This window comes from Pan troglodytes, chromosome 12 (assembly GCF_028858775.2).
Source record: "Pan troglodytes isolate AG18354 chromosome 12, NHGRI_mPanTro3-v2.0_pri, whole genome shotgun sequence".
Lineage (NCBI taxonomy): Eukaryota > Metazoa > Chordata > Mammalia > Primates > Hominidae > Pan > Pan troglodytes.
The window spans coordinates 21,877,977-21,891,239 of NC_072410.2; the positions used below are offsets into that span (position 1 = coordinate 21,877,977).

Consider the following 13,263-nt stretch of genomic DNA (forward strand, 5'->3'; position numbering starts at 1 on the left):
AATGTAATGAAAGCCAATTAAGTTTTGAGTTGGCAAGAGAGGAATATTTTTGGAGGTATCTGTGATACCTCCTGTGAGTTACAGTCTTATATAACTGGCCTCACTGCAATAACATGATGGGTAATCAGTGCTTTAAAAGCCCCATCGGGTTGGGAGAGATGGTTTCTCATTCTAAATTTAACTCTGTCATTAAATACTTTAACACATTAGCGTATGATACAGTTTTCCTTCCTTAGGGTAAAACCTCCTAGCCCTTCGATTTTGTTTGTTTTCTGCAAAAAGCTTGGCTTTCTAATACGTCAAGTGCTATGGCTTTTAGTAAAGGGTGTAAAAGCAGATTTTTGATTTTGGAGGAACAAAATTTTTTCCTTTGGGGACTGGGGGTTACTTGTGGGATTTGGTGAAAGGGAAGGCATCCCAAGTCCAGCCAGCTTGACAATGTCTTCTTGGAGTTATACCTGGCCTGTGGGGTTAGGGGGTGGGCTAGGCGTTGGTGGGCTCGGGTCAGCCCTCATCCTGGCCCAGCCAACTGTGGCTCACTTCCCTGGGTCAGATCATACTGGGGTAGCTACAGAAAGGCCCCATTCAGCACTATTTTTCACACTTACTCTGCGTTTCTTGGTCTAATGCAAGTTGTAGTGGTTATTTGATTTAGGTGTTGCTCTTCTTAATTTGGAGGAAGAAAATTAACTTTCGCTACAGTGATTTTAAAACGGCTTCTGTAGAATAAGAAAACTTGTCCTTGACTCTCCTAGATTTCATGGCTGGGGCCCTGGAAATTACACTGACAAAAGATTAACAAGAGAAAAACAGAGTTTATTTTTGTTGGTTGTTTTTTTGAGACAGGGTCTTGCTCTGTCACTCAGGCTGGAGTGCAGTGGTGCAATCGTGGCTCACATCAGCCTTGACCTCCCAGGCTCAAGTGATCCTCCTGCCTCAGCCTCCCATGTAGCTGGGGCTGCAAGCACACACCACCACACCTGGCTAATGTTTTTATTTTTTGTAGAGACGAGGTCTCATTATGTTGCCCAAGCTGATCGAACTCCTGGGCTCAAGCAATCCTCCTGCCTTGGCTTCCCAAAGTGCTGGGATTATAGATGTGAGCCACCACGCCCAGCCAAACAGACTTTATTTGAACACAAAAGCATGCATATATGTAACAGAAACTCAGTGATGGGTAACTCACAGGGGTGGTTAGCACTTGGGCTTACATAGCATCTCAGCAAAGAACAGTGCATTTGTAGAAAGGTGACAAGACTAGGGAAAAGGCCTTTAGGCTTTTGGGGGCAGTGTACTGTGTGGGAAACTCATAGAAGCTAAGGATTATTTTAGTGAGGTTTGTTATGTAGATTCCTCTCAGGGCTGTTTCTGGACTTGGGAGGGTCAAGAGCTGTTTCTGGTGATTGAGAGTCAAAGTCCTCTTTCTGGTACAGGAGCAGGACACACCTCGACAAATGGACCTTTAAAAACAGGTCCTGTTTTTAGGCAAATGCCAGGGGAAGACAGAGAGCCTTTTTGGTGTTTGTGGTTTCTCAGTTTTCTTCAGCTCAAAATAATCCTTATGCCAAAGTGGCATATTTTGGGGTGACATATTCTAGTCCCTGACACTTTGAAGCTAAAATGCTTTGAAAAATAATTCCTGAGGAGGCAGGGCTGGGGAGTGAGGGGCCTGCCTGGCCTGAGCCTGGGAGCACAGCGTGACATTTGATCTCCCTTTCCTCTGGCCAAATCCTAAGGATCTGGGAATAGAGGCTTTCCTACTCATATCCTGAACCTTTGATGACTCTACAAAACTTTAAAAAAATCCCTGTTTCAAGCTGTGCCTATAACCAGAAACCACACTTCAAGGAAGGCAGGGGTCAGCACGGCCACCTCATGCCTGCATCAGGAGCCACTGGGTCCCACCCTGCAGCCGTGCCTGCTGCCTGTCTGCTCCGGAGCCTTCACAAAGACCCCTCCACGCCTCACTTCCAGGGCAAGGGGAGAGCTCAGCACTCATTATATATTAGATATGCTTTTCAAAAATACTCATCTCTCTTAACTAGAACTTCATTAATGTATAATGTCTTGTTAAATGAAATGTGGGAAATAGAGAAAAACATAATGAAGAAAATAAAAATCACTTGAAATTTCATCAGCCTCCACATTTCTTTTAAAAATAATTTTAGGCTGGGCACGGTGGCTCACGCCTATAATCCCAGCACTTTGGGAGGCGGGTGGATCATGAGGTCAGGAAATCGAGACCATCCTGGCTAACACGGTGAAACCCCGTCTCTACTAAAAATACAAGAAATTAACCAGGCGTGGTGGCAGGCACCTGTAGTCCCAGCTACTCGGGAGGCTGAGGCAGGAGAATGGCATGAACCCGGGAGGCAGAGCTTGCAGTGAGCCGAGATCACGCCACTGCACTCCAGCCTGGGCGACAGAGCGAGACTCCGTCTCAAAAAAAAAAAAATAATAATAATAATAATAATTTTACATTACATTGTTATTTTAATGTCAGTGCTCAGGTTTAATTTTGAAAATAGCTTATAAAGTAGTGCAGGGTTTCATAACAATACCCAAAAAGTAGTCTTGTCTTGAGGGACATAGCTTTTCATGAGACATACCTACAAAAAAAAAAAGGGAAATGTTAATAAAAATAAATGATAGAAGTATTTATATATATGTGTGTATTTTTAGAGATGGGGTCTTGCTGTGTTGCCCAGGCTGGAGTGCAGTGGCTGTTCACAGTTGCCATCATAGTGCACTGTAACCTCAAACTTTTGGGCTTACATGATTCTCCTGCCTCAGCCTCCTGAGTAGCTGGGATTTGAATTATAAATGTATTTTTATAATCAGGTAGCACATGTGAGGCTTGGGGCCCAGGAGTTCCTAAACAGCTGCTCACATGAAGGTACCAAGAAGATATTCTCAGGGAAGGATTTTGTGGTGAGCTCCCAGGGATGGGAAATCAGATTTCTGATGTTAGCAATGAGTTGTCAATTAGGAACAAATAGGCCACAAGCTTGAATTCTAGGCCCTTCTACCACCACCCCAGATTATGAAGGACACTACTTGTTACTCAGTTTTGGCAAAAAATTATAGATTTAGATGTTTTGTTTTCCCATAGACCTGAGTGCTTTGGAGGTTATTTATGACCTTGGGAACCTTGGCCAATATCCATTTAAGGCTACAAAGTGAGCCACACAGTCAGGCAGGTGGTAGCCTTAAATACCAACATTTTTGAACCTAATGAGGAAGATCTTCATGAGTTTTTCTCAAAAGACTAACTTTTTTTTTTTTTGTGAGGACTCTGTCATCCAGGTTGGAGTGCAGTGGCACAATCTTGGCTCACTGCAACCTCTGCCTCCGGGGTTCAAGCGATTCTTGTGCCTCAGCCTCCCAAGTAGCTGGGATTGCAAGTGCACCACCACACCTGGCTAATTTTTGTATTTTTAGTAGAGATGGGGTTTCACCATGATGGCCAGGCTGGTCTCGAACTCCTGGCCTAAAGTGATCTGCCCACCTCCATCTCCCAAAGTGCTGGGATTACAGGTGTGAGCCACCACACCTGGACACTCAAAGGACTAACTTTTATCTTAAAGTTGGGTAGTTCTTTGGGATTGATGCTGAGTTCACAGGCCTGAGCCAGTCTTTTTACCCTCATATGCCTATCGGGAAGATTTAGAAAATGATCATTTGTGGCCGGGCGTGGTGGCTCATGCCTGTAATCCCAGCACTTTGGGAGGCTGAGGCAGGTGGATCACCTGAGGTTGGGAGTTCGAGACCAGCCTGACCAACATGGAGAAACCCGGTCTCTACTAAAAATACAAAATTAGCCCAGCGTGGTGGTGCGTGCCTGTGATCCCAGCTATTTGGGAGGCTGAGGCAGGAGAATCACTTGAACCCAGGAGGTGGAGGTTGCGGTGAGTTGAGATCGTGCCACTGCACTCCAGCCTGGGCAACAAGAACAAAACTCCGTCTCCAAAAAAAAAAAAAAAAAAACAAAAAGAAAAGAAAATGATTGTTTGTTTGAGAACCGGGCTTAGAAGTCAAATGATTTGCCCAGAGCCTCATGATCGGTAAGTGGCCGAGTGAGAGACTGGTTCTTGGGTTTTCTGACCCCGACTGCCATTCCTTTTTTTTCTGCTGCAGCCGTGTGTCTGGGTGGCTGACGGATGACACGGCTGAGCCATTCTCCTCGTCAGGTGTGTCTGTCGTTGAAGCAGCGCACACTTCTCGGGGGCCTGTGCACCTCAGTCCCTCCTGCTTCCTGTCCCTTGCACCCCCTGCCTTCCCATTGCTGGCTCACTGAGCAGGGACTGTCATCTCTGTGTGTCAGGCTCTGATAGCCGAGGAGACCAGCAGCAGGCTCGCCGAGCAGGAGGAGGAACCCGAGAAATTCCGAGAAGCCCTGGTGAAGTTCGAGGCCAGGTTCAACTTCCCCGAGGCGGAGAAGCTGGTCACCTACTACTCCTGCTGCTGTTGGAAGGGCAGGGTGCCCCGCCAGGGCTGGCTGTACCTCAGCATCAACCACCTCTGCTTCTACTCCTTCTTCCTGGGCAAGGAACGTAAGTGAGGCCTGGCAGGCTCTTCCAAGATAAAGTTGGCCCCAGGGACTCAGCGCTGCTCCCAGGAAGGGCTGTTAACAGGAAGAGTTGGACAGATTTAAATAAATGGTGGAGATGACACCAGGTGACACTTGATTACTTATATATGCTACTGCTAGCAGGGGATTAGATCTGGAGAATTCACTTTTTCTACTGCTTCAAGAAACATCCTGTATAGTTCACTTTATATAGCCACTAAAGGGTTTTTACTACTGTAAGTTGTTTAGAAAACATAGTGTTATCACTGATGGCTTAATATTTCTCAAAGTGGAGAACATGTTCCTGCTTCTTAACAAAGCAGGCCATTAAAAAAATTCCTGGCGCTGAAGGTCAGGACTGCCCCTTGGAAGACTGGCTGGATATGCAGTCGCTTCCAGAAGGGGAATTCTTCACTATTTCCTTGAGATTCATGCACTGATTCACTGCTCACCTATTTATCCAGTGGCAGGAATTGTCCTAGGCAATGGGATTCCAAGGTGAAAAAGAGAAGCCACAAGTGTCAATTGTGTATTGAGTGTTTAAAAAGTCATTCCCACGGACACTTCTTCCAGAACCAAATATTGTTTCAAGTGCTCATGTTGGGTAGTATGGATGCTGCATATGTGAGTGTGTGATTTTGTTTTCTTTCTTCATTTATATTTCAAGTTGAACCAGTGAGAGGAGCTTCTCTTGAGTGTCTGCTGTGGCTGGCTTCTGGCACGTGGTGTTCCTTTTCCAGCTCGCCAGCCTTGGTTCTGATGCTCTAGGATATACACCCTATCTGCACAGCCCTTCCACACCCTCGGAGTGTGCCCTGACCTAACCTTGGCCACCTTCCTTCTTTTTGAAATGCTTTTCAAAGTACACCTGGCTTTCTTTCCTCTCTCTGTACTTAGCCTATTGGAAACTCCTATTCATCCGTCATCCTTCAAAATTCAGTTCAGATTTTGTCACATCCAAAAGCCTTCCCTGATCCCTGTATTATTTGTACTGTATTTGCATTTTTATGCTGGGTCCCAGCAAGTCAGTGGTCACTTACTAACATGCATGTCTGTTTTCTCTGTGTGAACAAGCTCCTTCAATGCAGGGCAGGCGCTTCGCAAAGGAGATACTTAATGAATGAAAGTTGGTGGTGTAGGTGGAGCATATACCTGTGTATAAAAGAGTTTTTATGAAAGCAGCTAGAAGTAGCTGGAGAAGTTTATTGTTGAGCCTGATGCAGAAATTTGGCCTTTAAAATTATTAAAGCACTGAAAGTGGTATTGCAAGATAAGTGGAAAGAAATGGTAAAAATAAAAGCAGTCATTCTCTATTTGAAAAGGAAAATGAATTGTTTTCTGACACTTATTAGTGATTGTCACTAAACCTTATTGTGTTAGGAGGATAAGATTTGGAAAAAATAGGTCAGGCACAGTGGAAACCCCGCCTCTACTAAAAATACAAAAATTAGCCAGGCACGGTGGTGCACGCCTATGGTCCCAGTTACTCGGGAGGCTGAAGCACGAGAATCGCTTGAACCCTGGAGGCGGAGGTTGCAGTGAGCCGAGATTGCACCAGTGCACTCCAGCCTGGGTGACAAAGCAAGACTCCGCCTCAAAAAAAAAAAAAAAAAAAAAAAAGATTTAGGAAAAATAAATGATTCCTAATATGTAGTGACATTTCTGATTTTCAGGTGTTCTGCATGCCTCTCTGATGACAGCAAGCCGTCAGATGTTTAGACTTTCTGTTCTCCTTGCTGGCTCTGTATTGCCAGCCCTGGCTACTGCTGTTAGAAACCTTTCTGAGACTAGACCAGGTGTTTCTAAAATGTACTGTTTGTACTGTGTTACTTTTTAAAAGTTTCATAAAAACTGCTTATACTCTGTCTTCTAAGACTCTAACAACTGTTATTGACACAGGCTAAATGTTAAGTCCATTTCTCTGAACGAGATCATGAATGATCCTCATTTACACACCTCTTTTTCCCATAGCTTACACCGTGAATGCTGTTTTTGAAACCAAAATTTATGTAGATTCAGAAACTTTTGCATAACTGTTGAAGTTTAAATATTCTTGAGAAAGGTATATGTTGTTAACTTGGTATTTCAGAATAGTGTTCCTTTGCAACATGCAGTAGCCAGCAGCTTGGGAAGTTTTACTGAGATCTTTAAGAAAACCATTAGAACATGAGTTGGGTTTTGACCAACAGCTGGCAAGTGGTCTGTGCTCTATCTTTCCTGCTCTGGTTTAAAGGTATTTATACCAGCAGCATATAAATGTTTCCTTTTCTCCACAACCTCGCCAGCATCTGTTATTTTTTGACTTTTTAGTAATAGCCATTCTGACTGGTATGAGGTAGCATCTCATTATGGGTTTAATTTGCATTTCTCTAATGATCAGTGATGTTGAGCTTTTTTTTTCCATATGCTTGTTGGCCGCATGTATGTCTTCTTTTGAAAAGTGTCTGTTCGTGTCCTTTGGCCACTTTTTAACAGGGTGGTTTGTTTTTCTCTTGTAAATGTGTTTAAGTTCCTTATAGATGCTGGATATTAGACCTTTGTGAGATATCTAGTTTGCAAAAAACTTCCCCTATTCTGTAGGCTTCTGTTTACTCTGTTGATAGTTCCTTTCGCTGTGCAGAAGCTCTTTCACTTAATTAGATCCCATTTGTCAGTTTTTGCTTCTGTTGCAATTGCTTTTTGGCATCTTCATCATAAAATCTTTGCCTGTTCCCATGTCCAGAATGGTATTGCTGGTGTAAATTAGCTCAATCATTGTGGAAAACAGTGTGGCAATTCTTCAAAGAACTAAAAGTAGAACTACCATTCAATTCAGCGATACCATTACTAGGTGTATATCCAAAGGAATATAAATCGTCTACCATAAAGACACATACGTGCGTATGTTCATTGCAGCACTATTCACAATAGCAAAGACATGGAATCAACCTAAATGCCCATCATTGGTAGACTGGATAAAGAAAATGTGGCACATGTACACCATGGAATACTATGCAGCCATAAAAAAGAATGAGCTCATGTCCTTTGCAGGAACATGGATGGAGCTGGAGGCCATTATGCTTTGCAAATTAACACGCAAGAAAACCAAATACTGCATGTTTCCACTTAGAAGTGGGAGCTAAATGATGAGAACCCATGGACACATACAGGGGAAGAACTGACATAGGCACCCATTTGAGGGTGGAGGGTGGGAGGAGGGAGAAGATCAGAAAAAATTACTAATGGGTACCAGGCTTAACACCTGGGTGATGAAATAATCTGTACAGCAAACCCGCATGACATGAGTTTACCTATATTGCAAACCTGCACGTGTATCCCTGTATCCCTGAACTTAAGAGATTTTTTAAAAAGGCATTTACACATTGGCCTAAGGAGAGCTTTGGATAGTTGCTTGCTGACACACTCAAGTTTGGCTCAAATTTCATGGCATAATATGTATTTCACCCTTTTCTCTTACAGTTAAACTTGTAGTTCCGTGGGTTGATATCCAGAAATTAGAAAGAACGTCCAATGTCTTTCTGACGGATACCATCCGAATCACCACGCAGAATAAGGAGCGTGACTTCTCCATGTTCCTGAACCTGGATGAGGTGTTTAAGGTCATGGAGCAGCTGGCCGACGTGACGCTGCGAAGGCTGCTGGATAATGAGGTCTTTGACCTCGACCCCGATCTGCAGGAGCCGAGCCAGATCACCAAGAGGTGAGAGCGACTGTTCTAGAGTGTCTCCCACCCGCACGGGGGACCCATAAGCTGTGCCCATCCCTTATGTACAAGTGCTTTTGTTAGCCTTGGTTATGTTAGATTTAAATTTCCCTGTGGCATAATCCAGATTTTCGTATGTCGTTAATCTCGACAGAGATATGACAGAAATGATGATTACTCATTTCATTTATGCAGTGGACTTCAAGTTTTCAGATATTATTTCAAAATTGATTTTCATAAAGAATGCTTTTAGAAATGTAGTAAGGGTAGGGCCGGGTGCGGTGGCTCACGCCTGTAATCCCAGCACTTTGGGAGGCTGAGGCGGGTGGATCACGAGGTCAGGAGATCAAGACCATCCTGCCTAACATGGTGAAACCCCGTCTCTACTAAAAATACAAAAAAATTGGCTGGGTGTGGTGGCGGGCACCTGCAGTCCCAGCTACTCAGGAGGCTGAGGCAGGAGAATGGCGTGAACCCGGGAGGCGGAGCTTGCAGTGAGCTGAGATGCCGTCACTGCACTCCAGCCTGGGCGACAGAACAAGACTCCGTCTCAAAAAAAAAAAAGAAATGTAGCATGGGCAGCTGCATAATAGAAATCTGTGGAGCACTGTGCTTTGCTAGTGAACATTAAGACATTTTGTCTTTTCTTTTTCTTTTTTTATTGTTTTTTGAGATGGAGAATCTCTCTGTCCCCCAGGCTGGAGTACAATGGTGCTATCTCGGCTCACTGCAACCTCTGCCTCTCAGGTTCAAACGATTCTCCTGCCTCAGCCTCCCGAGTAGCTGGGACTACAGGTGCCCACCACCACGCCCAGCTAATTTTTGTATTTTTAGTAGAGACGGGGTTTCAACCATGTTGGCCAGGCTGGTCTTGAACTCCTGACCGCATGTTCCACCCGCCTCAGCCTCCCAAAGTGCTGGGATTACAGATGTGAGCCACTGTGCCTGGCTGACATTTTGTCTTTTCACAGGAAATTAGTTTGTAGAAAACATTTTCAGGACAGCTGGACCTATTTTTGGTACCACTTTGTCATCAGAAATATGCCTCACTAACAGTGTAAGTCAGTATGCTACGTGGTTTGTTTGCCACAAATTGATACTAATCCTAGAGACTTGTGAGATAGTTGTTTGAATTGTTTGTTGCTTTAAGGAAGTTCAACTTTATTATCCAAAGTTTTTATTTTTAATTTTTAAAGAACCACTAGTTATTTTTTATTATCTTGGTGCAAAAGTAATTAAAAGCAGAATTATCCTAGTGTCCAGCAATTCCATTTCTGGGTATATACACTAAAGAATTGAAAGCAGGGGCTCGGAGCTATTTGTATGCCCGTGTTTGCAGCAGCATTATTCATAGTCACCAAAAGGTAGAAGCAATCTGAGTGTCCAGCAAGAGATGAAGTCATCAGCAAAATGTGAGCTGCACAATGGAATATTACTCAGCCTTGAAAAGGAAGGAAATTCTGACCCACGCTACCACATGGATGAACCTTGAGGACATTATGTTGAGTGAAATAAGTTGTGAAAAGACAAATACTGATATTCAAATGTGATTTTTCTGAGATTTAGTCTGCCATACTTGGGCTGGATGACATGCCAAGTTCCTTCAAAGCTCTAAAGTTAGTGTTCAGTAATAATATAGTGGTTTTTTTTTTTTTTAAAAAAAGACTTATTATTCTTGAAATCCGTGCACTGTCCTCTGTCTTTTCTCAATGTGTGGGGGAGAGAGTGTCCCTTCATTCATGGCCTGTGAACGGCAGCATGCTGAGGTTTTGATGTGTTCAGAAAGAATTCAAAGCCCCTTCCTACTGTGTCCATTTGTTTTAAAATGGATCATGTGTAGTCATGAGTTAGGTGAAATCAAACACAAATGCTCTTGATTTTTTTGGTTAAGATTCCAAGGAATTTCGCATGGTCTTGTGCCACCTCTGATAATCTGAGATGGAGGGTGAGGGGGTGCTCGTTGCCCCCTGTGAAAGGACACGCTTGGGGCAGTGTCCTTTGGGATTTGGACCTGCACCTCTCAGCCCCAGGCTCCCCATCATGGTCTCTCAGCCTCCATCTTAGGAGCACCTGTTTTAAAAGCAAGACAGTCCAGTACAGTGGGTGCCATGCCCTCCTGTATTTCTTCAAATGCCTCTACAGTAGTTGGTATCTGAGTCCTTTTAGTGCAGCTTACAAAGATATCTTAAAAATGGGAAAGTCGCAGGAAGCCCCGAAGCAACAAGCCTGGCTTGTGTGAGTTGCTAGAGGGCTCACAGGCGCACCATTTGAAGCTTCTCCCCCTCTCCCTGTGTGTGTGGGGCGCATGGGCGTGTGAGTGCAACCGTGTAGTTGCAGGAGTCGGAGGCCTGCTAGCAGCTGTTCTGGCCAGCCCCACAGCGCTGGGATTTCCGGTGATTCCTCACAAATCTACTGATATCCCGGCACAGCTTCACTTCCAGATGTGGTGTTTTTTGGTTTTGGGTGGAAGGGAGGAAAGAATACATTGAAGGTCTGTAGCACCAAATCCCTTGTGGTAAGAGAACTGGTTTTGGAGAAAAGCCATCAGTTGGCAGCCTTCATTTACATTCCAGAATTCAAGGAGATTCTACAAGACATTCCCCCTCTGTCTTCTACCCTGGGAATTATCAGAAAGAAGAGGGGAGAGGAAAGGCGTAAAAGGGCCTGGTGTTGGCCAGGGCTGAGCTGCCAGGGTGCCTGCAGGTGCGTGGGGCTGGCCCTGTGATGGGGCTGCAGGCCTCTGGGCCAAGCTGTTGACTGCAGGTTCAGCAGCTTTCTCAGAAAGTGAAAGGCATGTACCTTGCCTCCCAATTCCTGGCCAGTTCTCATTTGTAGCATTTGTCTTGGAGACGTGGGCCTGTGGGTATAAACAGGTAATGACTCAGTCTTCTTGAAGCCTTGCCAGGAGAGCCCAGGTTTGAAAGCTGAGGAAAACAGTCTCTTCATGCTCGCTCCCTGGCTCTCTTTGGTTGGTCCCTTTTCCCTTCCCTTCCCAGATAATGGCTGCAGAAAGGTGCCCTTGGGGTCACGAGCCGGGTGAGCCTCAGATTGCCAATTAGTCATGATTGCCATGTGTGGCCACTCCAGCAGGACTTATGGCCACAGTGCGAAGCCGCTCGTAGCTCCCCTGGGAGCAGGGAGGGTAGGGGGTGCATTGTCACCCTCGGTTGATTGGGCTGGTTGGAGTTGCCAGGCGTGGGAGTCACCTGGCTCAGCCCTCACAGGGCGCAGGGGAGGCCCTGGGCCAGGGATCCCTGCATCATAGCCACAGAGTCCAAGAGGGCAGAGTGACTGAGGAGCTGCCCACAGAGGGAACAGAGGGAGGGAAGCGGAAAGGAAAAAAGACCATCCTGAAATCTCAAAACAGAAAAGATATATCCCAAAGTTGGGAATGGTGGGGTGAAAAAAAGTGTATTCGGCTATTTTTTTGGGGGAGGGTAGTTGGAGAGTGATGGGCTTCATTAAATCAAATTACAATCTGTTTTGACTGGCTGAAGATGCTGGAGGAGAGCTGAATTAAAGCGGTGCAGTAAATGGAAACTCTGTTTCCCACGAGGCAGGCTCTTTCTGCCGGTTTATAAAGATGAATAGCGGCTGCCCAGAGGCAGGTGTCCTCAGCAGGGAAACCTGGTCCCTCATGGCCTGGCAGATTCTGAACTCTCGGGTCTGGCTGGCTTTGCAGACCCTCTTTGGCCTTCCCCTTTCCTCCCCTCCCCCCACTCTCCCTTTTCCTGCTCTTCTTTCTCGGCTCCCACTAGGACCGCTTTTGTGTAATTTATTTGACTTTTCATCCCTCTAATTCTCGCTCGAGTCCTCCTCTGCCTCAGAGTCCTCTTGGCCCACTTAAGACATCTCCCAGGGGCTCCTGCAGCCTGACAGGCCCCACCTGGCAAGAGAAGGCCCATGTCTCACCCTCCACAACCCCAGTCCCCAAGCTGCTCGGTGATTGTCAGCAGGTTGGCTTAGGTGGTTCTCTCTAGGACAGGACAGGAGGAAGAGGATGGAGGGATGAGCCTTTTTCTGAGTGTCAGAGAGCCTTACGGATGCCCTGTGTTGTCAGGGTCCTGGTCTCTTAGGTGCTCAGTGCAGACGGATTTCCAAAGGAATGAGGGGCCCTTCGTGCCGACCGCCTGTGCTGGCGCGGGACAGCCAGGTGAGCCTAGTGGCCGTGGGCTGCAGTGTGTCTTACTTAGCAGCTGCATGGCAGCTTCATCCACATTTCCTTAGGACTCCTCGGGGGGGTCACAGAAGAAAGGTATTCTGAGTAAACACACATTTGAGAAATGAAATATTTTATATACAGACTTGGGCTTTGAGGAAAAGCACGTGGATCTGGCCTTGTTTTTAGATTCAGAAAGCTTGCTATTTCCCTGATTTGATTTGATTTAGTTAATTAATTAATTAGAGGCAGAATGTTGCTCTGTTGCCTAGACTGGAGTGCGGTGGCGTGATCTCAGCTCACTGTAGTCTCCACATCCTGGGTTCAAGTGATTCTCCTGCCTCAGCCTCCTGTGTAGCTGGGATTATAGGTGTGCACCACCCTGCTGGCTAATTTTTGTATTTTTAGTAGAGATGGGGTTTTGCCATGTTGGCCAGGCTTGTCTTGAACTCCTGGTCTCAAGTGATCCTCTCGCCTCGGCCTCCCAAAGCACTGGGATGACAGGCGGGAGCCACCTCCTGGCCATGGGTCTCTCGGAGGGGGGCACATCACGTAGAGCCACTGGAAATCCTTGTGTGCTCCTTTATGAGGCAAACTCACCGCAGAGGACTGCGTTTGCCCTCCCTTATCCAAGAGGGCAGGAGCCATGGCTCCAGGCTTTCTGTCTAGTGCACACATGGGAAGTCCCTGCATGCTGAGCATGGGAGAGCCAAGCTGCCCTGGCCTGTCATGCAGCCTGAGTTTGGGGACGCATTAAGCCTGGAAGCAACGTTAAGCCTGCCGACACACAGTAGGCTCTTGGATGCGGGCTGAATGACCAGAGGGAGCGAG

At 45.9% G+C, this 13,263-nt stretch overlaps 1 protein-coding gene across 5 annotated transcripts in view; it reads left to right on the plus strand.

The window, feature by feature from the left end:
* The window catches only part of TBC1D8 (TBC1 domain family member 8), a 144,555-nt gene that overhangs the window by 93,176 nt on the left and 38,116 nt on the right, over positions 1 to 13,263 (plus strand). For all 5 annotated transcript variants that reach the window (XM_063788967.1, XM_016949125.4, XM_016949126.4 and 2 more), the window contains exons 4-5: positions 4,325 to 4,553; positions 8,030 to 8,270. In XM_063788967.1, coding sequence (XP_063645037.1) covers positions 8,140 to 8,270 — 131 coding nt within the window. In that variant the 5' untranslated portion in view covers positions 4,325 to 4,553; positions 8,030 to 8,139. The remainder of the gene's footprint in view (positions 1 to 4,324; positions 4,554 to 8,029; positions 8,271 to 13,263) is intronic.